Genomic DNA, 26,584 nt, shown 5'->3' with positions numbered 1-26,584 from the left:
CAGTTATGCCATATTTTTCTAGTTGCTGCACAATGGTGGAGGGTGGGGTTTCACTTAACTGGGCTTATTTTTGGAGTAGGCCTTATATTATGAGCATCCTGAAAAATCATACTTATTTTCAGGTTAGGTCCTATTTTAGGGGAAACAGGGTAGTTGCTGAGTAGGATGCTAAGAAGACTTCAAAAGGCAACTGGGTAAGGAATCAATCACTAGTATACATTTTAATGGATTAAATAGATCAGCCTGGTAGTTCTCTGCCTGGGTGTAAGTCCTAATTAGTCCACGTGTGTCATAAATAGAGATGACAGCAACTGTAGGGTTTTTCAAGCCAGTATTAATAGAGAAAACGTTTTTCCCAATCACTGTTGAAAGAAAGGCAGGGGTGATTTTTTAAATATAGGATCAAATCTTGTCTGACATCTTCAGATAGCCACTCTTAATATGATCCAAAGTTTCTAGGATGAACAAAGATGTTTCATATGGTTGTGGATATCCTATTCACTTGCATTCCCTATTAATTGCAACAGAAAGATCTTTCCCCAATATTTAAGTGAGCAAACCAGCCCAGAACATGCTGGGAAAGCATGCACGGCGAACAGTATTCCTGCATGACTACTGGCTTTCCTAAATATAGCAAGTCTGCAATCCAGTGCACGTTTGGTTGGGAATAAATGCCACTGAACTCAGTATGTCTTTTTGAGAAAACATCTATAGGTTTAGCCTGTGTGCACTATTGTGACTTGCAGTGCAGTGCCGTCTGTTGACAAGAGTATGTTAAGTCTTCATGTTGCATGGAATATGTAGCAAACAACTACGCTGAAAATATTTTTACCACTTCAGCAGAATGCTATATGTTGTGCTAGTTAGGGTTCTTTTGGTTTATTCTGTGTAGTTGGCTTCTGGCATGAGGGGCCTTAAGGCTTTGGAGCTATGCAATTATAATATGTCTCCTTAACTCCTTAAGATATGTTTTGGATAGTACAATGTAGCATAAATTTACTGTCAGTGAGTTGTAAACAGTTTGATACGTTAGGAAACCAGGATCCTGCTCTATTAATGTCTTCTTTGTAATCTGATAAGGTTTGAATGCTATTTTTTCAGATGAAGGTAATAGAATAAGATATATCTGTTTCCTTTCTATTTTTCTATCTGTTTTCTATCTGTTTTCATTCCTGTGAATCAGCATAATTACATATTTAACCAAACTGATCATATTCATTTTATCAATAAAACCTAACAAAAATAGTTCCATGAGCTAAAGATATCTTGTAAAAAATTAATTCCCAATTTAAATGATGTTTAATAAATATGTTATTGTTTCACCAAGATCCTGTTGGACATGTTCTGCCTCTGCAACAGGAATGATGTCATTGTCAGTTGCAGATTGCCACTGATTAAAAATGGACTTTTTCAATGTCATGGTGCACCCAACTTCATCTCATTGCGTGCAAGCCCTGAGCACCCGAGACTGAAAAAGGTCTTTAATCAGTGGTAATCCACCTCTGCTGCTGAAGCCATTCTTGTTGCACAATTAGAGCTGCGCAACAGGATTTTGGCCTTTGTCGCCTTATTTTGCTCTTGTAAAAAACTAAAACGTGTCTTTAATTGTAATATTTGGCCATATATATTAGTACATATTTTTTACATTTTTATATTACTGAGTGTCTGTTTGCCAGGTTTGCAGGCTGGAGTCTATCCTAGCCATACCTGGAGGTGCCAGGAACTGTACATGGAACCTTCTGCATGAAAAGCATGTGCACACTATGTATCATTCACAATGTGTTTCTGTTATGCCTCTTAATAGTTTTCTCCTCTTTCTTCTCCTCTGTTTGCCTTTCCAGATTTATGGGACCATTTGTCCTTCCATAGGCAAAAGAGTGGAGGAATTATCAGTGACTTTTGTAGGGGCACACAAATTCAAAGAAACTTTGGGTAGAGTGGGCTTACATTAAGGACATGACAGCCTGAGGCTGCTGTTTTTCATTTTGGAAGAAACATATCCATACAAATCCTTGGCCACGTTATTTTTAAGGGTACGATCATCCAGACCTTGTAGACAGGTGGTTCCCATGCCTGCTTCAAAAGTTAATAAAAAACCTGGAACAAATTATTTCAGCAGGAAGCTAATGTCTTCACTGATACATTTTGCAATATTTGTTCCCCATGTCCGGGCTATTGTTGATAATCATGGTTAAGATCCAAGGAGCTACTAAGGTTCAAGCAATATACTAGTAGTAGCTCCTCACTTAACTTTTATTAAATTACAAGTTATTCGTAAAACTTTTTTCATTTTTAAAATCATTTGATTATTCGGCATATAAGGAAACTGGTGAAGATAGGAGTTGTGTCTTTTAATTTCCTGATATCCAATGATATTACATGGATGTTTTCTATTCACTAATTGATGTATATTCTAGGGAGGATTAACAGAAGTAAGCAAGTTTATAGTAATCCTATACATTCACAGATAATTTCCAGATGGACAGCTCCTTCCATTAGCTATCAGAAGGCACTGTGCAGCTGTTTTGTCTCTCTCATTTTCTTTAAAGATTTGTTGCGGGGAGGGCAAGAATAGAAGTGGTGAGAAAATAAGGAAAAGTTAAAGGGGAGAACATCATGTGAAGTCTGCACAAAATTCAGTGACTGAAGCAAGGTTGTGCGCAAAGCTTCATATGGAACTGCTTAAGAGAGTATTAAAAAATAATAAGCACACCACACCATTATTTTCAAAGTTTCCCAAAAATGCTGTTTTGCTTTTGTAAGTACTTTTCACCATTGGCAAGATATTCTGCCTTTTAATGCAGACCCAATCTCCTAATTAGAATTTAAACTCCGTCTATGCCCAAATTAATGCCAGTATTGACTGTTTTGAAAAAGAAAGCTACAGTGGTTAATGTTGGTGCTTGAAATTCAAGCAGGGACGTAACATTTTAGGACAACCTTCACTTCAGATTTTATTTACCATTCATTCCCTTTCTATTTCCAAGCTTCAGTACGGAAGAAGAAGGGTAAGGGGAAGCATTTTGTCTCTTATTTTTAATCTATTTTTACATCAATTCCCATTAAAAGGGGAATATATAGTTGTTAATGGGCTAGATTGGTGATCATCAGATAATCACTGAATATGTTTTTACTTAGTTAAATATTGAATTGCAAATATATGAAAAGACTGATTTCCTTAGGGCATCACGTTTGAAATAAATGATCCCATTTATTTCTTTTGTCTTTCCTCCTTCATCCCCACTCTTTCCCCCTTTCTCTGTTTAAGATTATTTCCAGTTGTTTCCCTATCATTACCTCAAGGTTACTGTGCTAACTGGCAGGTACTTATATGGTTGCTCCATATATGGCTTTTTTTCTTACATGTGGAAGCCTGCTGTGGGGAAAATATACATATTAAAGTCACACTGTGTATCTCTTCTGTTGTGATTACATATATTTGGAATCTCCTTCTGCAGCTTCAGAACATGTGTAATCCAGGCAAAATGGACACATAACATAGTTTTTCCTACACTGAGGTTCCCTTCATGTCAGAATGCCATGTGTGAAGCATCCATATGAGAACAGTGGCAAGTAACAGTGTTTGGTGTAGTCTGCATCACTTATTTCACTTGCTTGCTTAATGGCCAGTTGTTCCTCAATGAACCACACACTGCCTCTTTCTCAAAAAATAGGCACCTCACACACACTTTGAGTCTTTACCTGGAGAACTGCTGCTCTGCATAATTTCAGGTTTAACATAGCATCTTCCACACGGCCCCATATGCATGGAATGCCCTTCCTGAACTGATCCATAAAGCTGTGACTCTCCTCTCCTTTATCTCCTTGAAACCCACCTCTGCTGCAAAGTCTTTTGAGCCTCTTGCACAACTTGCAATGACTGATTGCTAAATGAACAGACAGATGGGAATTGCTGACATTTTGTAGTAAAATTAAATATATGTACAGTATATAAAGGTTGCATATATTTAGCTGCATCCTTCTCCCCTACCCCACGTTTTGTACATCACCTTCTTTCTTCAAGGCAGGAACCTTTGTTTTTCTTTTTTCTTTTTTGCAAATGTGAATGCACAGCACACTACTAATAGTTTAGGTGTCACATAGGTAGAAGAAATTAAGGACAGGCAATAATATGAGTTTCAGAGTTCTATCAAACATTTTGATGTCATCTTACAGCAGTGAGTTCATATGGCTAAAATTAAACTGTGTTTTGTTTTGCTTCTCTTTTATATTTCAATCTTTTACCAGCATACACTCTTTCTTTTACTGATCTTTACAGTGGCTAGGAGTTCAACTTACTGCAAAAACGTTTCCTCCAATTGCTCCGTGGAAACCAGAGTAGAATAAAATTTACTAACCAATTGTGAGCTCGTGTGATAACAACTTGTAATGCAATTGTGTTATCCAAAGATTGATAGTGTAGTTGAGTTATCCAGAAGTATCTAACATGTATTTTCTTGTACCTGCTTTGCTAAGGGAGATTGAACGACCTTGGTATCACTTGTGAAGCCAAAGACAGTGTTTACCTATGCACACCCAAAGCCATTCACATGTATATTGATAGTGTTAGGATAGATGTGCAGTATACCCACTAAAAAGTAATGTGTGTTTTGAGAGAGCACACACCGACATAAAAGTAATTCACTCATGCAACAGAGCCAAGAACTTGTCACTTCAACACATGCACTTATTTTAAAACACACTTAACGTCTTGTTTGCACACACAGCCATGCTTTAACCTACAACTCCGATCAACCCTACCCACCACAGTCAGTGGAAGGAGTTTTTGGAAATGTAGTCTAAAATTTGAAATGTAGTCTAAATTTGATTCCTCATCCCAATTATATGTAAAGAAGGAATCACCCTTATCCAAAGTTCTATTGTAAACTGCATAGAATTCTGTGCAGGCAGTCTCTGTCTTATTCATTTCAGAGGCAGACATAAGTTCTTGTGCATGTATTCTCCCTTTATTAAGGGAACAAGAATTAAAGAAAACATTTTATTATCATTACAAAGGGAGTGAGCTTTTTTTTTCTTGTGTGCAACTCTGTGTCTGAATCAGAGCCCCATATATACAACAAAGCCACTGGATCAGGGCTATGTTTGGTTGGATCATGAGTAACTAGAGGTCTTTAAAAGTTTTAAATGAAGCGTTGTGTTTTACCTTACTTTTATGAACATTAAAAGTAATATTGTACTTTACACATTGTCATTGAAAGAAAGCATCCCAAACTATAATAAAATACTATAATGGTTTGTTGTTGAGTGTAGAGAAATTCTGTGGTCCCAACTGAGGAGATGAAATGTTTACAAATGCTTATAAATATGTATGAAGGATTCCCTATACCCAAAGAGCCTGTCCAAACCAGTTTGCCCTAGACGATCCAATGGTTCAAAGGATGGATATAAAAATTTATGTAACTGATTCTCCCCATATACTATAATCAGTACACAACTAATTATCTGTTGTGCACTCTTTTATTTGTATTTTGCATGTTTTAGCCATATAATATGTTTTACGAGCTGGTCACTTGACCATAATAAATAAATACATACATAATAATTATTTTTATATTGGTATTTTCCATTCCACCATATTTACTAAACTGCAAATTAAGCCAGTGGGTCCTTAGAATGAACATTTGCTAACCAGGAAGGCCCCCTCTCCACTATTTCTTCAGGTTGTTAGTAATTTGAAAAAATGAATACAGATTTGCTGAATGACAGCCTGTTACCTAAGACTGATCTGCCTCACAGGAGTCTTTAGCTACACTTAATTGAAATAGCTTAGCTATGTGCCAGGAACCCCAATGGATGAGAGAGAGAGTAGATTTTGCAGGCACATTCGTGTAATGGGAGAAATCTTAGTATAATTCAAATAAAACATTTGTGTATGTTGTATATCTCACACAATTTGAGAGGGGGAAAATTGAAAATAATAGTGTTTCCTCTATATAAATATTATACATATTTGCCCTGATCTAGAGATTGCCTGTGGATCTCAGTGTGGTATAGTAGATAGTGTGAAGGACTAGGGTGCGGGAAACCTGGGTTTGAACCCTTGCTTGGCCATGAAACTTGATGGCCAGAGCTGGTAATTCAAACTTGGAAAGCCCTGTGAAGGTTGCTGTAAGTCAGTTACTGCTTGATGGCGCATAACAGCAACAACAACATAGATTACCCGAAGGTCTTGTAGACTTACTCCAATTGCACAGTCTCTTAGAGAGATTCCTCATTCATTTTGGAAGACAGATCAAGCCTAAATGCACAACACAATGCATGTGTCAATAGAGTGCCTCAATTGAAATGAATGGTGATTTCTGTGTTCAATTGAAATTAAAACAAAATCATATCAAATTTCAGTATGTGTTAATGTAGTGTCCAGTAAAGCCATGCTGAGTCCTTTAAATGAAATAAAAACAACAAAATGAAACAGCTGGTCTGCAGGTTGTTAGAATGAAATTCTCAGGCAATAAAGGCTTTTCAGTTTCAGTGAAAGAATACCTGATTTTAGCTATAGGATTTGTGGATTTTCTGTTTAGGTGTGCTGAAGTATTTTAATGCTTTGTGTTTTGTCTTCTGAAATCAGTGCATTAGTTCAAATTTTATTCTAGCAGATTATTTATTTTATTATACTTTCTATTTCTTGAGGCCTAGTTTTTTGCTTTAAAGTTTACAAGCTATTCCAAATGTTAATTTAATCTATGGAACAAATAACCGAGGAGTGCTTTTTTTGTTTTTTATATTTTGTGGGCTTTTAAAAATTTAAAACAATATTGGATTGCAATAGCCAAAAATTTTTGGGACTCGAAAGCAACTATTTTTACCTGTTTCAGGTAAAAGCCTTTCTCTATTTTTGTTGATCTTGCCTGTGAAGATACCCGTATTCATTTCATAAGATACTACTTGCAGATGTAAAAAAAAAAGAAGATTAGATAATAATGCAATTTAACGTAAGAGATGCAACACTTCAAAAACTGTGTGGCTTCCAGAAAGATAATGTTTATAGTCTTAATGTCAGTTTTGTCGAGGAAGAAGTGTGCCATTTGAAACAGTGAAGACATGAAGCACATTCAGTACCTATATTTGGGACATATTTAGAACTAGAATGTGACCTCACCTGTGAAAAGGCTGTATAATGCATTCAGGTTATGCCCACACCATGGAATAGATCACAGAACTTTCACTACAAAAATATAATGAAATCAGCTACAACATCAGCTCTACAGAGCTCACTTCTTGAAATCTGTGCATAATATTGGAAGACGTTTTGGACAGAACTCCTCAAGCTATCTGATACCTTACCACGGAAGATATCAACAGATATTTCTGCCACAATCAGTTCAGCATGAGACCAGTGAAGCGTAAGTAAGTACCGCCATTTGAAATGTTTATATATTTTATAATGTTTTTAATATTATGGTACTTTTATTCTATGTTTATTTTGAAGTTTTCATAATTAATTACGTCTGATGTTGATTGATTTTTGTTTTTTTTTTCATGTTGTTGTCCAGAGTCACCTTCGGCTATATGGGTGGTATAAAAATTGAAATGAATGAATGAATGAATGAATGAATAAATAAATAAATAAATAAATAAATAAATAAATAAATAAATAAATAATGAGAACATAATACCTTTAATTTAATATTGTATAAGGATCCACAATATTGGCTGGAATCCTGCTGTGCTGCTCTGCAAATGGCATACCTTTTGGAGGTGAATTGCCTAGGTTAAGACATCTCTGTAGACATTATCTGTTGTCCTGGTTCCAGAAGCCCAACTAACAAACACACAGGAGAGAGCCTTCTTCCTGTGCATCTCTGAGAATGTGGAAGGGACACCCTTCTGAGCTGAGGCTGGTTTCCACTCTGACTGCTTTTAAGTAGGGAGTAAAACACATATTTTTAAATTGGTATTTGATGTTTAACCTGCCATCCTGTATTATTTTTAACCTGTGTCCTCTATAATTTGATTTTTTATTCACTTTGTTGATTTATATGGTTTTACAATTAGGCAGGTTTATATGACCTTACTAAGGTTTTGGCTGAACATTACTCTTTTCTGTTTTTATTTCTTTTAAAAACCTTGAAAGCCAACTTGTGCACTTTTTTAGTGGAAATGCAGGATATAAATGTAACAAATAATGAATCACTTGACTCACCATGCATCATATAATGTCTATAGAAATTTTTTAACTTGAGGCAATTTGCCTCAAAATGTTTGCCTTTCAAATAGCAGTGCAGCAGGATTTCAGCCACTATATTTTGGTGGTATAACTAGGTTATTATCCTGTCTTCTCTTAGTGAGTTTTTTACGTTTTATCCCCCCCCAAAAATAGAGTCAGGTTTATGTGATGCAGGTTTATGTGATATCTTTATAGACCACCGTTTTACAGGAGTTAAGAAAAAAATCATTTTTAATGTATGCTAATAAAAATGACTTTTAAATAACTACAAGAGAGTAATTGTGAGGAGAAATAAAAGGAGGAAAATTATGAAATCAGCTCAATATTGTCATGAAACCCCAATTTGATCTTAAAGTCCAAATCTGTATTTTGAAACATAAACAGCAAATGATGAAAATCAGTAATACTTCTGATAATGTTAGCAGAAGTGGACACTTGGATTTTAAAAGTTTCCATGTTATCACCTTTACTGCTGTCTGCTATGAGCAAAATATTCCTACAGGTATACTAGGTATGCACTTGCTCATATGAAGTACTTAGTTGTTTTTCCTCACTACAGAAAAATAGTTGAGAGTGATTTTGCCATCCCAGTACAGAAGCATTGCAGGAAAAAATAGAAACATGGAATTGTAAGTGTTCAATCAGAATCATAATTCTGCAGTCATTGTATATAGAATTTTCATGCAAGAATATTAGGCAGCCATCGTAATGGGTTGTAATTAACATTTTCAGAATATAAAGGTTGTATTTATAAAACATTTTTAAACTTTTAATCTCTTTATGTCTTTCAGATACCTTGTGCAATGTAGTGTAACAGCTACTATGTGAATAGCTTCAATATGCCTGCCTTTCAGGTACCTGGGAGGTGGACAGCATTCTCCCCATCTTTAAAAAAGGGATTTCCTTTTCCTGTCAGTTTATTTTTTTTTCCATTGTTGTTAATTTGATGTTCATTTCTGATGAAAACTGTAAAATAAATATATCCAGGCATTTTGTGGTTTGTTTTTATTTCCTTTATTTAGCTCTACATATTAGTTCAATTACTTTAGGATGACAACTTTAATTCATGAAATCTGGAAAATTGATCTCCATTTCTAAATTTCACTCTTTCATTTCCGTTCCTAATGCAGCACATAAATTAGGCACGTAGGATCTCATTTCTCAAAATCAACTGGTTCTCAGAGTGAAAAAGCATTTTTTTTTGGTCTTGAAACAGAAATATTGCATTAATATAACAGCATTCTCACCCATGGTCCAAAATGTCTTTTATTATATGATGAAAACATATGACACAGTTGAGGAGACTTTCATTTTTCACAGTTCTTTCATGCACATTTGAAAATCTGCCTTGGCATTGCCATGATGGAGTAAGGTAATAAGACAGAACTAGATAAGAGGAATAATATCATCCTGATGTTTCCTTGTGCTTAGCACGGGGTGGATAGGTTAAAGTTGATTAATTAGGTAAGGCATTTCCTTCTGTTCATCATTAGCTAGAAATGGCATGTAAGAAATATTAGGGTTGAAGGATAGCATGATCATAAAATCTTCCAATAGAGTATATTCAGAAGGCATTATCAGCAAGTATTTTCAAGAGACACACAACCCTAAGTAGGAGGAAAGGAGCAGGAACCTCCTCTGGGTATCATTAAGATGAACATCAAGTGAAAGTTTAGGACTTCATGTAGCCTCAGTGCTGCCCTAAACCTTATAGTACCATTAAACAACAACAACAAAGAGCTGCATCTTTTAAAATAGCTACCACTTGTATTCATCATGTATCCGTCATATGCAGAATCTCTTTTTCTATTTCTGTCTTTTAATGAGATAATACTTATATATACCAGCTATATATGATATTATGCATTTGGGTGGTACTAAGTTACTGGCAGATACCTTTTTAATTTGCAGCTCTGTCAAAACTTATTTTATATTTGTAGATTATGCGAATATAGGATTTTTAAATCTCTTGCTTTACTTTTAGCATTTAGTGTAGCTTTTATATACAGTATATTTTCTGTCCTGAACCATGGACTTGATGAAATATGCCAAGAAATGTATTTATTTAATTTCCAGTTGTCTGTTCAGAAGATGTGTCAAACATATTCTGAAATAGTCAACATTTTTCATTTGGCTGGATTATTGGATAATTTACAGTAGACTTCTAGAATAATGCACTTCTCAATTTTAGTAGTACCTTGGTTCAGCTCAGTCGCACTGAACCTTGGTTTGCACAAAACATAGCTGGGAATCAAAGCTATGATTTGAATTTCTAAATGTATCATAGCAAATCATGGGGGAGGTTGCTTCTGTTTCTTTGGCACTCACAGTCTGCTAAAACAGAACAAAATCTGTAACAATGTTTTCTCAATTCACATATCAAGCTAAATTATAATACATAAAACCATGGTTTATTATCTGAGTTCAAAAGTTTTCTGCTTTATCAGTTCAAGTATAATACGCACAGTCAAGTTTTCTTAACATGGTGTGGTGTGATATCTGAATCTGAGTCATGATATCTCACTTCAGATTATTATTATGTTAGTGATTCTATAAATTTTTCTGACAGCACTTTTAAAACTTGTGAATAGCATTTTTACAGACAAAAATTTGGACACCGCCTAGGTATTTTGTAAATTTTACACATGGAAAGAAGTTAGGCTTTGCATTTCAAAATGATATATGAAGGTGCAGTAAATCTATTTAGTTTAGTTTTGACATCTATGAAAAGTGTACAAATGGTAAGTAAATTAACTGGAAACCTAAACAGTATCAGTGACTATTTCTAACACATAAACGGAGTCAATACCCATAAGATGAACTACAGCATTTAAAATTTATTTTTAACTAATTAAAATCCATATATTACAGCTTTAATGGTTTTGAGATCAGATTTTTTTAAAAAAATTGCATCTAGGTGGTAGTATTCCTCAGTTGTAGAATTGTTGTATATCTAATACTAAAATTGCATTGAGAAACTGTCCTAATTTGCTTGTGTGGTTGGATTTAAAATGAATGTGTGTCTGCACTTGTAGGCTACAGCCTACAACTAACAGTGGAGTAGACTTGGAATTGACTCAAACTCAGCCACAAAAGTATTACTTCAAAGTGACTTGTGCATAAGTGACACATTGGTTTCTTATTTGAGACATTCACTTTTATACCTAACTCTTAATTGCCCTGAGTGATAATAAATGGCTTTATTGTAACATCTATGCCAGTTATATTTTTAATAGGTAAGACATAAACTGCACAGGAAGTAAACTTCCCCCTCTTGTTTAAACTGATGTCTTGAAGCTTAAGGAACTTCTGAGTTGCTTCATGTGCACATCTGAGTAGCAACCTCTAGTCACTCCATCCTCCTGAAAAAAGCCTATTATAAGGGTTGGGACACTCTCTAGGCAGCATCCATTATACCATGAAAGGCTGCAAGTAGAAATAAAAATTAGCAGTCCTACATGTGTGTGGAAGCACTTCAGTCACTATAAAGAGCTCTTTACATCTTGCATATAATGGTTATAGAGTAAAATACTGTGAAATTGTTTCTTTCCCTTTTTTTAGATAATACTGAATTGAATGATATTTGGTTATTAATCTCTGAATTACTAGCAAGGACATGGTTCAGTGTTCTGGAAAATCTTTTATGTTTCTTACTCCTTCATGAGAAATAAAGTTTCAACAATATTAGTCATAGGTTTTAAGTGTACAGCCTGCTGAAATAAAGTATTGAAGTCCTTTTGATTCCAATGATAGAACTAAATACATACTTGAAGTTGCAACTCTCTGTTTTTCTGGGAATATATTCCTAAAACCTAAATGGGTTTACTTCTGGGTAAGCTTGCATATGATTTGGCTGTATTAAAACTAGTGGGACTTGAAAATGCTTAACTTTGGTTTGCTGTATATCTCTTCATTGCAAATCCCGTGTCCTCTCTTTCTGTCCTATTTCTTTTTGTTCTCATTTCAGTGTGATCTGTTGAAAGATCACTTAATTTTTCTGTGATATACATAACCTTAGATTCATTCTTTTTGGGGTTGAAATATCTGGCAGATAAGGAGAATGATGGTAATCTAAACAAAGATAATGAAGTCTGCAGAAAATTTGCAAAGGGATTTTAAATGTGTACTCATGTTCTAATGTTTTTGGTATAATTTGAAATAAATTAATGGCAGGTATGGGTTTGGGGTTTTTATTTTACTTTATTTTATTAGATTTAGAGTTTGCCAGACATATAGTAAATAATAAGTATTTCATTAGTTTACTTACTTTGCTGAAGAAGCACGAAGCACAATTCAGTGTACACAATCTACTCTGGATTTTGCAGTCTGATGCCTGATGGAATGAGACTTTGAATTGGTTCCAAGGTCTGCCTTTAATGATGGAACGCCTCTGCTCACTGACGTTGTCCCCTCCATATCTGGGGGATTCTGCCACCCACTCTACAGCTTCAGCAAGTGCTCCTAACTCTCAGATATTGTGTTTGTATACCGTAGCTACTGTGAACAGAAGAAGGCAGGAAAATCAACTTTTTAAAGTCCAGTTGAATGCATACAAATATGGATCCAGCTGATAGAACCTGAGTGCTTATTCATACAACATTTTTGTACTACACACATCTTTTTTCACTGTCATAGTGTATGATTTGCCTAAAATGTTCCTCATTTGAATGGGCACACAGGCTTTTTTCAAATACTTGGCTTGTAAGTGCACACTTATCTTGGGTGGCAGGAATTATTATGTGCTAGACTGCTTCACAAGTTCTACTTTCATATAGATCTCAAAGAACAAAACTTAGGAAAACATCAACGTGCAGATGAATCACATTTGCATGTGTTGGCACCAGTTGTATTATTAGGAAGGTATACTGGGAAGTCATGGTATGAAGACGCAAGACGTATTGCAGCCGTTTTTTTTAGTAAAATCTTGTGCTTGGCACAATTTTTAATTTGTGTCTGTTGTAGGTATTCAGAGACATTCAGCGTTATCTCAGTCAGCTTAAATAACGTAAGAAGAAGGGTTATGATGCAAACATGGACCCAAATGCATGGAAACAATTCAAGGCTTCAAGAAATTCCTCATGGTTGCAACTATAGGTGTCTTATTTCTACCCATATTTATTCTACTCAAAGAACTCTTCGTGTATCTCACAGCAAGAAGATCATACCTACTCATATCATTTTATTCATTTGGAAGGGAAGGGAAGATTATACTGTATAGGGAAAAGAAAGCAGCCCAGTAGTGGACATGAACAATCTGGAGGGATCTCAAAAGGAGAGACTCTGAGAGCATTACATCTCAGGGGAGGGATCAGCTGCCAATTCAAGTGGCAGGTAAGACTCCAAGATGAGCATAAGAATCAACTGTTCTCAATGATCATATGAGGGTTTTTTTTTTCTTGTAACTAAAGCCTTTATTGTAAATATATGCTCTAGTCTGTGCTCTTTTCATGGCCTTTCTACAACTAAGTTGCTCTCGCTGTTTTTCTGTGGACTTAAAACCAAAAATAAACTATACATTGTGGCCTGCATTTACTGAGAAATTTGAAGGAATATAGTCACGTGAGTGTGACAGTGACTTCTGTGATGCAAGGAGCCAGCAGTACTCCAACACCATGATCCTACCCATACATCTATGGAGCTGGTGTAGTTCTGACTTCTGGCAACATCCAACAGACTCTTGCCCAGAACAAATAGCTAATTCTTACAGGGCAGGGAATAGGCAAACTACGAATAATGAACACATGTATAAAATATTTGTTGAAGCTATCACTCTGCTCACCTGAAGAAGTTACAACTTTTGATGTAGATTACCACATCAAGAAATCTTGAAATGCATCATGCACAGGAAGGTGGCAGGACAATATGTTATGTTGCAAAACTAATCATTTACATCATCGGAGAAATGAAAGAGGTAGCTGATCATACAGAAAGACAGTAAAAATTCTAACACTGCCACCTTGCAGGTAGTGCAAATAAAATCTTTCGGGGGGGAGGGAAACTGATAAGATCCTAAGTATTCTATTCAACTTTGTTTTCAGATGTATTTTTTAAGTGAGGGTAAAGGTTGTCTTTTGTGGACTATAGATAGGTTGTTGATTTGTTAATCACAGTTTGACATAGGGCCATAGACACACATATGCCTCATTCTTAGTCTTCCCCAACCTGATGCCTCTGTATATTTTGGGTTGTAGTTCCCATCAGCTTTGCCAGCTGGAGATGGCTTGTGGCAGTTGTGGTCCAAAGTATCTGGAAGGCATGAGGTTGAGGAACACTGGTCTATTCTCTCTCTTTATGTCTCAAAGTTGCTTATCTTCCTCTCTCCCTTTGTCAGCTTCAATTGTGTTTTAGTGTTGCAGTGTTATGTTTCTAAAGTTTATTATTTTAAAATGATTTATTGAATGATTTATTAAAATACTTATGGCATGTCCAATATTAGAAGATTTAAGGATAGGGCACGGACATAATAATAATGTAATGCAATTTAAAACAGTGTACACAGTGTACACTGTATCAGAATTTCAGAAACTAGTGAGGTCATGATTCCTAGGCTCCTAAAGTTAGGCTTAGTTGGTTATATGCCCAGTTTTAATTCAGAGACAAAATGAAGCCGCAAAGTTTAGAGTGTTATGTTTTGTTAGTAAATGCATTAGTGTCTTTCATATAGTATATTACTTTGTACTGCTTTTTTACACAAAATCATCTATTTTCGGGTAATAATAAATCTTTATGTTAACTAACCATGATTAATGCCAGTTAGCTCTTATCAGGATTTGAAATCACATATAAAGATAGCAAGGCCTGGGAGCAAGCTGTAGTGACATGTGTTCTCTTGCACGCTTATCTATTATTCTATTTTTTTACCTATGGTTTAATGTCACATCTGCAGAGACACCATGGTTAATGCTAACCAGCTTCCTCCCAGTCTCTTAACCATGATTAAGAGATCATCAGTGTGGCACCTGCACTGGGCATGCATAAGTGCTTTATCAGATACTGTTTTCTTTTAATATCCAACTAAGTGTGTACACAGATTGGTAGGAAAAATATTTAGGTCAACTAATATGGAATATATATTTCTAGTCACATCACTCAAAGAGTAAACCTCTTTGTACTTTTGTTGTTGAGCAGCATCAATTCTAGGCAACCAAAATTCAGCTGTCTCTGCTCTTCCAAATACACTTCTTCCACACCACCAACATAGCAACTCATGCAATCATCTCAAAAAGTTTAATTTTTGAATTTTATTAGGCCAGACAGCAAAAAAAGGATCTCTCAAGCAGAACCAGATGCATTCTGCACAGTGATGTCCGACATTATTTTGACTAGATTAAGGTCATACCTAAAATACTTTTTGTTCTATTTTCCCCATATTCATATTAAATAAAGGTTGAAACCATAGTATTGGAGATACTTGAACTCTTTGTTGTTGTTAATGTTACCCCTTCTTTGTTAATAACAAGTTTAAGAAATCATCACAGTGTATTTTAACATATTCATGATTTGTAAGAATTTAACAGTTGTGTCAAGAGTCAAGTCCATTACCTGTTTCAAAAATTTTTTTGTTTAACCTGTTTGTTATTTATGTGAGTGGCTATCCATGCCATATAATATCATACTCTCTTTCCAGTTAGGAGGCTAACAGTATTTTCATGGAAGCATATTAGATCAAATAATCTTAATATTTCTCAACAATAAGTACTTTAGCCATCATGAAAACAGGATTCATAAGCAATTGGCAGATGATCCATAAACATAAATGACAAACAATCCCCTTTACTTTTAAAATAATTTTACTTACAAATCAGCTGGGACATTAGGTTTTATTGTACATTTTCCATCTTTGATAGGTTATGACCTAAAACTTTAAAAAAATGCACAAATATGAAAAGATTCTGACTTCAATATATCAACAATAAAATCACAGTTCAGAGATGGCCTATTTCTCTGTACTAAGAATCTTCTTTGAATTCCAGACATTGCTCAGGGGCCATAAGCATATTTTGATTTAACCTTGTCACAGCTAATTAGACCATATGTCCAGCATAGCCTAGCAATAAAGACTTTATTACTTTTTATGTACATGTGCTGTGCATATATAAGTGTAATCAATCAAAATCTTGAGAGAACTCTAACACAACATTATTGTGGGCCTCCCATACAACCCTTTAGAAAACGATTTTCTTATATAATATTACATGAAATTCAGTAGGTCAAAGATGTGGGGCAGAGAAAATTATTTTTTAAGCCACATCTTGTTTATGGGCTGTTCATACTCTAGAAAATCAATCTAGAGTTGCCCATGTGGTGAAAAGCATTCCATTCCCCCCCCCCATGTATTTGAGCAAATGAATCTTGTGGATCATATACTATAACTTACCTAAGGCATAACTGAACAACTGGTTACAGTTGTTGCTGTGCTGGTGGAGGAAAAGTGGAACTAAAGATGCAAAAGCAGCAGGTGTTACACTGAAATTGCTTCATGATGCCCCCCCCCCACTTTTTTTTCAAAATTTCCATGCAGTGGAAGATCCAAGGCTTGCATGCCACTCTGTACCCACATTCATTTTCATAAGAATTTCATACATCTTAAACAAATACAACCTCATCCTCACTTTTCCATAAACATGCAACTCGATGGTCTAACCTTGTACAAACAGAATGTGAATACTTTTAATGTGCATATTTTAATTGCTAGATGGGGCAATAATTAGTACTCTCAGCATTAAATCTTATATATATATATTGATCCATGAAATTACAATGTCCTTTAGATGGTTATATGGCCAAAGGAGGTCAAGATTGGGGTGGTGAAATAGATCTTTATTATATCTGAAAATCATTCTGGAGGATCACATTCTTCTTTCCTCCCTAAAATATGAAAGATTATCTTGAGGAACAATCAATAAATAGAAGTTATAATCTAACAAACATACATACACCCATGCCCCTCTAGTGCAAATACACAGCTCCAAATAAAGTTCACAAGAGCAGCATGTGGTGTGTGTCAATGAGCAGGAGTTACACCTAACAAAACACAAGAGTCAAATAGGTGCAAATTGTATTGCACCAACTGAACAGAGCAATCAGTTCACCAGAAATTATCAGAAGTAGTTACTCTTGTTTCAGAAGTAGACTTAATCAGAATCACTCTGTTAAACTCTTTCTTGAGAGTGGAAAATGTGTTATCTTGAAACAGTAATTATAATAGTTCAAGTGGCCATCAAGAAATAAAAATTATAAAAAAATTTCCAGAGCCAGAGGTTTACTTTATTTTTTTCCAGCATAGAATGCTTTCCCAATTTTCATTATACTGCATAAGATAAAAGACTGTAGAACATGACAGTATACTTAGAAAGTGCATGCAATATATATTCATTTTCCAGTGTTCGGAAATACATTTGCTTCAGTATAGATGTGCATTTAAATCACATAGATGTGTAAAATGCCCTTTTAAACACTTAATATTTTTTTCTAACTTACACTATGAATGGAAAAGCACATTTTATATTTACCTTGGAAAAGTATTCAGGCAAGAAGTCATCAAAAGAAGTGTGAGGCCAGCCTTCAAACATACAAGAACACAAAAAGCATCCTGATGAACAATGCCAGTGTATGCAATTATTTTCAGTTTAGAAACAGCAACAAGAAAATAAATGTGTACAGAAAATAAAATCCCTGAGAGACATTGTTCACAGGATAAATTTGATTGACTGTCACACAGATTTTGTGGCAATAGTTCTGGAGGAGGTTTAGGGGTGAAATGACACGCCGGACAAAAGAGAAGATAGCAACCAGTGCTTCAAGGGCTGCCACGCAAGCCAGTGGTGGAGCACATCTGACACTACAGGAAGCTCAGGTCGCTTGGACATTTCAAAGTTCATCACAGAGATTTCTGACTGTGACATCACTACAATGCATAGGTGAGCTTTTTGATAGGTTCACAGACATTTACACAAAAAGGTGTATTGAAAGTTGTGCCTTGGGATCCAGCATAGTTGTATGTGTTGTGGGTAAAGGACAGTGTGCATTGCATAACATAGTAATACCTGCACTTTTCAATATCTAAACTATTAGTATGCACTACTGTTTGCCCAGACACAAACACTCTGGTTTCCCAACTGGCTTCTTTCTGTGTGTTGTCCAATGTATGTAGATTCCTCCATCTTTCTGGCCTCAGATATAGTGGTTGTTGCTCCTCTATTTGATTGCCAGATGTCACTGGGGAGCAAGATGGGGAGGTTCCTGGATCTTCCGGACAACCCAGGCACCAGAGAGGAAGCTCGCCATCCACACCTGCAGAGGAGCAAGAATCCTCAGTTCCAGCTTCTGATGAAGACTCGCCAGCCAGAACTACTGAGAGTTGGCCTTGGCCATTGTCATCATCTGAAACTCCTAGCAATGTTGGGGAAGATTTTGAGAGATTTCCAACACCAGAGCGGACTCCACAGTGCACAATGGACATACAGTCTCCTGGCGATCAGTGTCTCAGTAGAACTCCCCAGTATGAAAGTGACTCTCCTGAGGAGGGAAATGATGAGATGAACGAAGAGCACCATGGTGTTCAGCCTGTCCCTAGGGATCGGGGTTGGAGGGGGCAAACTCAGCTGACAGAGGGGGAAAAGTTGTTGATGGAAACCAACAGTAGGATTGTACAGCTGCTGGAAAACATAAAGAGAGAGCATGCACAGTCCATGGGTCTCATGTCACAGTCCATGGGCCGGATGGAATTGCAGCTAGGCATTGTGGCAACATCCACAAGAGCCATCCATAACTACCTATCTGAAATTTTAGCTTTCCTCAAACAGCCAAGGACACAGGTCCTTGAAACACGTATCTCCCAAAGAGCCACCCCTCATGTTGAGTTAACTAGTGCTTCAACGTGGACGGGTGAGGATGCAGTGGCAGTGCCCAGTGGATACTTAGCAGGGGAAGAAGTGATTAATGACTCTCATGAGACACCACAAGCCACAGTGCCTCGTCGCAGTGGCCGAATGCAGAGAGCCATAACAGAGAGGGCCTCATTGCCCATGCCCATGCGTCAGGAAAAAGGGGGAGGGAAGAAGAAATAAATTATCACACTAGTGATAGTATTTTTAAGGGTTTTTTTTAAATGTGCCTGACCTTTTAACTTCTTAGCCATAAGGCCATGAATGGCAGACTTTGACCATTTTTACATTTGGCTAACATTGTATTCTGGCTGACTAGATTAGTCTAACATTTTGTAGTTTATATTTGCATTGTTAACAATGTGTGCTGCTGGTATTTGAAGAACATTTGCTTTTGTTCTTTCACTTTAGCTTCATGAGAGCATTTTTTTTACACTGTGCCAGACATTCATTGCTTTTCCTACAAATACAAATCATTTCTGGACATAGCTGTTTGAGTTTTCTTTTTCCATTATCCTCCCTCCCCCTCATTCCCTCTGAGCAAGCATACTGAAGTTCTTGGTAAGTATGTGGATCTTGGCAATAACCGGCTCAGAAATCGTGTTCAATCAGTCTTGCCTGGTGTTTCTGGCATGCTAGCCTGAGGTGTTGGGGTTAGCCTGTAAGTGCCTTTTTGGATCATGATCATTCTTATCCTCTGTGAGTCTGACCGTACTGATTTCAACACACCTTGGCTGTGTTGTGTAATATACAACCTGCTAGGACAATATTGGCATCCTTTGTATCTTGGAGAAAAGTGTGTCAGGAAATCTGTGTAGGCACATACACATTTTCAAAAACCCTTCTTTTAAAACTGAGCACTGATTGATAACATGGTTACCTTATAAGAGAGTTTAGAGTATTACAAACAGAGAAAACAGCAAAGTGTTTAAATTAATCACTCCCCAAAATAAACAAATATGCAGGCCAAAGTTACTACTTTCCTTGTAGCCAGACCTCCCCAGAATGTAAGAGTCATGACATGCTGTTGGGTAATGTGCCACCATGTCTGAAAACAGCTCTACACCGTGTAGATATATGCATTGGTAGTACAGAATCTCTCTCCTTCCGCTTTAGAACAGCTCATATATTGATACTAGAGTGCTGTGAGTAGACCGGGGGTGAATATGGCATGCCATGAAGATAAATAATGCATTATTTGAGTGGGTTGTTATTATTGGGACTGTCTCAGGGGTCAGTTAAAATAGTAAGACCCAGACTCTTCTGTATGCATGGATACAGTGCAGAATGGCTATCTGAGTAGAACCTAGATTAACATTTAAAGATCCTGTTTTCAACTGGGCATTGGGTGCTCGCACAGGTGTAAGTGCATTATTAGTTCTGGCTGATTTTCCAACTCCACTTTTAAACTAGGTTACCTAAGGAGAAATTAGATCATACTTGTAAAATCCATAATTACACTACATCTAATGATATGGCTAACGTGGCTGTCAATCACCATTTCCAATCCAACTCAAGTCTTATTCTTTCCGGCTGAAGAAAAATTGAAGCAGGATGCATTTTGCTGCAGTGCAAATCAGCCATATGTGCCTTAGTGAAACATTTGCTTGTGGCTGCTTTTTGCTGAATGACTGAGCAAAGGATGATATGCAGCTAGTGTGGGCCAACCTCTAATGCAGGCATTTTGCAGGTGCAACTTTTGGTTCAAACATTTGTCCTCTGGCAGAATAGATCTAGAAGGAACAACACATCCATGGATGGGCAATTTTGACCAAATTGTCAAAAAGACCCTATCAGACAGGTGTGCCTTTTCACACCTGCATACGGCTTGCACCCCATCTGTGCCTGCTTTTGTATTTTGTTAGTTTAATATGTTATAGATCTTAAATTCATTTGAGACTGAATCACTAATACAAGAATTCACATTCTAATGAAGGTATATAGTAGTAAAAACAAAGGAGAAATAACAACAAAGTTCAATCTGACAACCTTTTTTTTCAGGTTCCAAAGAGTCATAAGCAAGTTATCCATCAATTTGATAATTACCCCTTAATATTTTTCTCTCCTTTTCCCCCCCTGTGTTTGAAAAGGGAAGTGACTGTTTCAATGTAACAGTACAGTATAATGCATTATGTCTCTCTAAAATTGTGATAGAATGTGCGAGTGGGAGATATTAAGAATTTCACTGCAGAACCTATTAAGTGTGTGCTCCAGTTTTTAGCAACAGAACATAAGTATTGTTGAAAGGACTGAATTTCCCTCCTAAAGTTAATGCATTTGGTTTATTGAGGGCTTACTGTCACCAATGTATTATTCATTTTACTAATTCTTTTTTCTGAAGCAGCCTCAAATTACTGGCCTATAGGCATCTAGCAGTGCTGTCCATTTCTGAGGTAGCTTGTTTGTGTTTGTTTGCTTGTTTGTAGCAATGCATAGAATTCCATTTCCCCTTCCCCCTTCCAACATGCTTTGGTTATCCTTATTTACAACTGGAAAGGTTGATAACATCTACGTTCTGAGTGGGAGAAGCTATAGGACAAAAAGAAATGATGATAAAGCTGTAAGATCAACAAAAGATACAGTTTCTCCCAGATTTAATGTATGGTGGCAATAAGAGATATTTTTAGACAGTATTTGCCAGTACTATTCTGGAAGGTCAGTACTTGAATGTATGCATGTTTTTTTTTAATTTTCGAAGTGACTAGGTCCATGATTTTCCAAGTATCTGTCAAACCCTCTTAATACTTTCCTTGTAGTTTATGTGTCTAATCAGTTATAAAGCTGATGACTACCTAGAATTTACACAAGTTACAGAATCGAGTAGCAAATAGTTCCAGTAATCAAAGCCATTCACTACTGAGTCTAGAAGGATCATCTACAGGACTGGAGAGACTGTTATGAAATCTTCCCTTTTGATGCTGTTGGTAGTGGATATACCCGCATGCCCAAATGTTAAAAAATAAAAATAAAAAGATATATCAGGGAAAAAAGCCAATCAGAAAGGAACAGACACAATTTGAAAACTGTATTCTAGGGTGGTGCTTTTCCTAGATTTAGTACAGGCTGTACATAATTTTAATTTTGTTTAAAGAAAGGTAACAAAATTTACTACTGATTCACAGTCAGTGGTATTGTTCCATTTTATGGAGTTAACAGTTAGTTGATTGAGACCTTTCCCAGTCACACCTTTTCTTTTCAGCTAGAGACATCAGCAGTGGTTCCTCCTTGTTTAAACACCATTGCCCTGATCCAGCAGCCATCCCTCTTGGGCACAAAGACTCTGATGCATGCACAGAACCCACTCAGCCACAGGCTCTTCCCTGTTCACTTCAGTGGTGACCAGTCCCACCACTGAGATGGCAGACACGAAAACATGCAGGGGCTCCTTTTGCATATTGCAATGCCCACGGAGCAATGGATGGGGATGCTAGTCTACCTTTAACTAGATGTGCTCCCGTAAAAGCCATTTCCTTTTACCCTTTTCCCATTCTTAGCAGGACTGTTGGAGGCTGGATATGCTCTTCATTGGTGAGGAGCTGAAAACAGTTCTCTTAAATGTAGCCATCTGCATATATGGAATTGCCTGTATGAAACTGAGGTGTCTGTATTTACTTGGTAATGAATGAACCAGTTTCTCTTTTGTTCTAAAGCAATTTTCTATGCAGGTATTCTATACTCAATTCTAGGAAAATTAGCATGAACAATATGACAACTTAAAGACTCCAGTTGTCAAACAACAGCTTAAAGGGATACTGACAGGCTGTGGAATTATTTCCCGCTCATACACAACTTTTTATGTATGCGTATATGCTGTGTGTTCAGAGTCCTTTTGTTAGGAGGGAAGTTTTTCAAATGTCATTGCAATAATCATGATTTATAAACAGTCATCTGTAAATAGTGCATCTGCTTAGTCTGATTTCATGGTCTATATGTTGATCCTGGAGGTGTGGCAAATGAAGAATAAAGGATTATTTATTTATAATGTAGGTTGAATCCTACTCCAAGTGCAGATACTGAACTGATATGTAATCTTAGACAAATAAAATGCCTCAGTTCCAGCATTAATATAAAGAAAATGGTAAATCATAATTGTAATGCAGTAATCATCTCAATCTAAGTTTTGAACATTTCCTCTTGCAACAGTTAATACAGTGATTGCACCTATTTTAATTTGTAACTGTAATTCATTGTGATTCATATTGTACTTATGGGATCCAGGTTTTCCTGAGGTAGGAGAGGTGCAGATAAAATTTATGTTATTGGCCTCTATTATTGATTTAAAATTGGGAAATGATTCTCACTACAAATTTGCCCATGGTGGGCTATTCTCTTTTCTCCAGCCCAGATCAGTTTTCCTGCCTTTTGTCCACAGTAAAATGGCCATAACATGACATCCACCATTATCTCAGATCACAATTTCAAAGCCAACACTATTTCAAGACCTACTGCACACCATAATAGAATCTGAGCTCCTAGTGGGAGTTTTTCATTACTGTTTACTCATAGACAATGCAGGTATATTGCATCCTGGACTGATAGAAAGCAGTTCACTATTAGCAACTTGGCTATGAGAATCAGTCCTGGTAGATTAATCATGAAGCTTACAGGACTTCTGCTTCATTAGACCCAGCTATGATGTATGTCATATTAGAAGCCAGTAAAAAATAAACTATGAATCATTTGCATATTTAAAATATTAAAAACAAAATGCTATTTTAGTTTACCAGATTGTTTTGACTAATAGCTTTACCTCAGGAGTAACAGGTTGGCGAGCACTTAAAATGGCTTTTATTGTCTGAAATTTCACTAAAATTCTAGTGACTTCTGTGTGGAACAGTGCTCTGCAGGTGAACAATTTCTAAAGGTTTTCTTTTCATTTCTATATAGATATTTTCCCTTCACATTTTGAAGGTTTGAAGAAGAGGATTGTTTTTCGAGTCAAACTAAGTAAACATTAAATGCATGCAGGCTTAAAACTAAAGCATGCATGTTATGTAGCAGCAATAAAAGTGCTCGGCTTGCACGACTTACGATGCTCAAGCATTGCCTTGTTAAAATGCCAAAAAACTCTTTCTTTGCATCATTTAAGAATTTAAACTCCTTATTTTTAATTTTGAATATTTAGATTTTTAGTCTTGAACAAATTAGATTTATTTTAGTAAATATTTCTGTGTTACAGATAAAGTTGATGAAATAATACCAGTTTCCAAGCCATCAAGAATTCCAGATAATGCAGCTGTGGACTCAAGAGTGGCAACAATCAAACAGCGACCTTCTAGTAGATGCTTTCCCTCAGCTACAGATATGAATGTGAGTGATGGTGCATGAACTATGTAATTATTTGTCTGAATAAGGATGGTTATTCTGGAACATGGAAATATCAGCACTGACTTGTTAACATATTAAATTTTCAATTAACTCATAGGCATAATTGATTCTAAGTTATGCCTAAGTGAACAGGGTACTAGACTATACTGGACTTTGTTTCTACTTCTATGCTTAATTCTTTCATCTTGTCCCTTTGATCACCTTCTGCCACGAAACTCCTCCTTATGGTAAGAAAATAAGGCTGCTATCATTCAGAACTTTATATATGCAAAATTAGTACAAAATACTTACAATCTAGCACTTTGTAGCTGGCAGATATATACAAACACATGTTAGATATCCAAGTAGACAGTAGGGATATGACAAATGCTTACTAAATTTCTCTTTTTTTGTGGTTTTCTGGGTCTTACCATGCCAAGACCCCTCACCCAAGACTTCCCCCTGCATTGGAAAGATTCCCCAGCTTTCTGTGAAATGGAAAGCTTTCTCTTTTTTTTAACCCCCCCCCCCAATTTTGCACAGGAGATTACCAAATTCTATGCAACTTAACCTGCTGTTCTGCCCCAAAAGGGCAGAATTGCAAAGTTTCTGTGTAGTTTTCTGCTTCTTCTGCCTTTTCTGGGTGAACTGTGTGCAGGAAAAATGCAGAAACATCAATAAATGTGTGCAGCTTTGCTTTACTTTCAGAAGAAATAATGACACTGGATTTCCTACAAGATTTCTCTGAGGGGTAGGGGATCTGCAGAGAAATTTTGCTGTGAGAAGCCTGCAAGATTAATATCCCTTATAGAGAGTATCTTGGTCAGGTGCATGGCCATCTGAAAATTAATATTTGGTTCCAGACAACTGATTTGTTGAATCTCACAACCACTTATGCCTTTTATTTCCTTGTCCATTGTTAGATCAAAAGCATTTTGTGTCCTGTAGCTGCAGTTTCTGATTACATTTTTGTTGATACATGGAGGTCATGTTTCAGTGGGTGGGTACAGGTAGAATCTAATCCTCTCTTGAGAATCTTCACTTTAAGATGTTCTGTAGTATCTTTGATTCTTATTCAGAAGGTTGAGACTTATCTGGTACATTCCTCGTATGTATCTTCTTTTAACTGGTGAATAGATGTTGAGAAATGTATTGCTTTGGGACTTTGAGATTTATTTATTTTAAGGATATAATTGAATCTAATTTCTGCACTATAGGTCAGCCACAAAGCCATGATTGAAATGCTTTTTTTGAAAAAATTATTCTTGAGTCACAATGCATGTGGCAGAGAATAATGAAAGGTATTTCTCCCATGGCTACCAAAGAGCTAAACTTGATTTTAAAATGAAATGTACTCATACATTCAACAGTGTGAACCACTGCAGTAGAAACCTCTGGATATATGCATAGTTCCACTCCTGGAGACAGTGGAAGACAGGAGGGCTTGGCGTGCTCTGGTCCATGGGGTCACTAAGAGTCGGACATGACCTAAGAACTAAACTACAACAATATGCATAGTTTCCCCTCCTCTTCCAAAATTCACACATAACTTTCTACAATCACAGTCTTACCTGTTACCTATTGCATAAAAGTAGGTATGCTGTGATTAAAGTTGTTCTGAAGTTGGCTGAATCTTTTGGAGTTTGATTCACCATTGTGCCTCCTGGAAGATGAACCAGCCTGGATAGCCTTGGGCAAGATGCATTGTTTCAGAGCTTGGTTCCCCCTAAATATTTTGACCTACAGTGTTTCATCACCAAACACTATGCTATTGATATTTAATTGGGATCTTCAGAGTTACAGCCCTGAAGACTCTGAGAGCCCTACTTAGAGGAATGGTTGTTGAGTATCTTATGTGCCTTTGCCATATTTCCACACATTATCTGAAATGAAACTTTAACCCAGGCAACATGCTATCTTTTTCATTGTAGTTCTCAATATGTTCTGTAGAAGTACAGTGGTGCCTCGCACAACGAGCGCCCCGTAGAGCGATGAATTTGCTCTACGGGGACGTTTTTTTGATCGCTAATGTGATCGCAGAGCGACGGCCCCAATGGGCGAAAATCGCAGAGCGAAGGTCGGTAAGCGGTTCGCTTACCGACCTTTGCTTTGCGACCCGCCGATCAGCTGTTCCGCGGCTACAAAATGGCCGCCGGAAGCCCCAAAATGGCCGCGCGCAGCGTTTTCGTGCCCTCGTAAAGCG

At 36.6% G+C, this 26,584-nt stretch overlaps 1 protein-coding gene and 1 long non-coding RNA gene across 14 annotated transcripts in view; both read left to right on the top strand.

Annotated features, from left to right (window-relative positions):
• SHANK2 (SH3 and multiple ankyrin repeat domains 2) overlaps positions 1-26,584 on the top strand; it is a 498,212-nt gene that overhangs the window by 448,373 nt on the left and 23,255 nt on the right. For 8 of the 13 annotated variants that reach the window (XM_072985922.2, XM_072985920.2, XM_072985921.2 and 5 more), the window contains 2 exons: positions 2,988-3,008; positions 24,254-24,384. In XM_072985922.2, coding sequence (XP_072842023.2) covers positions 2,988-3,008; positions 24,254-24,384 — 152 coding nt within the window. The remainder of the gene's footprint in view (positions 1-2,987; positions 3,009-24,253; positions 24,385-26,584) is intronic. The other 5 variants (XM_078383277.1, XM_020782848.3, XM_078383293.1 and 2 more) reach the window with 1 other exon arrangement.
• On the top strand, positions 6,243-9,179 carry LOC140703131 (uncharacterized). Its single transcript, XR_012082471.2, has 2 exons — positions 6,243-7,368; positions 8,980-9,179. It is a non-coding gene; the product is annotated as an uncharacterized LOC140703131 (long non-coding RNA).

Source organism: Pogona vitticeps, chromosome 1 (genome assembly GCF_051106095.1).
Source record: "Pogona vitticeps strain Pit_001003342236 chromosome 1, PviZW2.1, whole genome shotgun sequence".
Taxonomy (NCBI): Eukaryota; Metazoa; Chordata; class Lepidosauria; order Squamata; family Agamidae; genus Pogona; species Pogona vitticeps.
The sequence above is the reverse complement of the archived record's forward strand: the minus strand, read 5'-3'. Positions and strand labels throughout refer to the sequence as shown.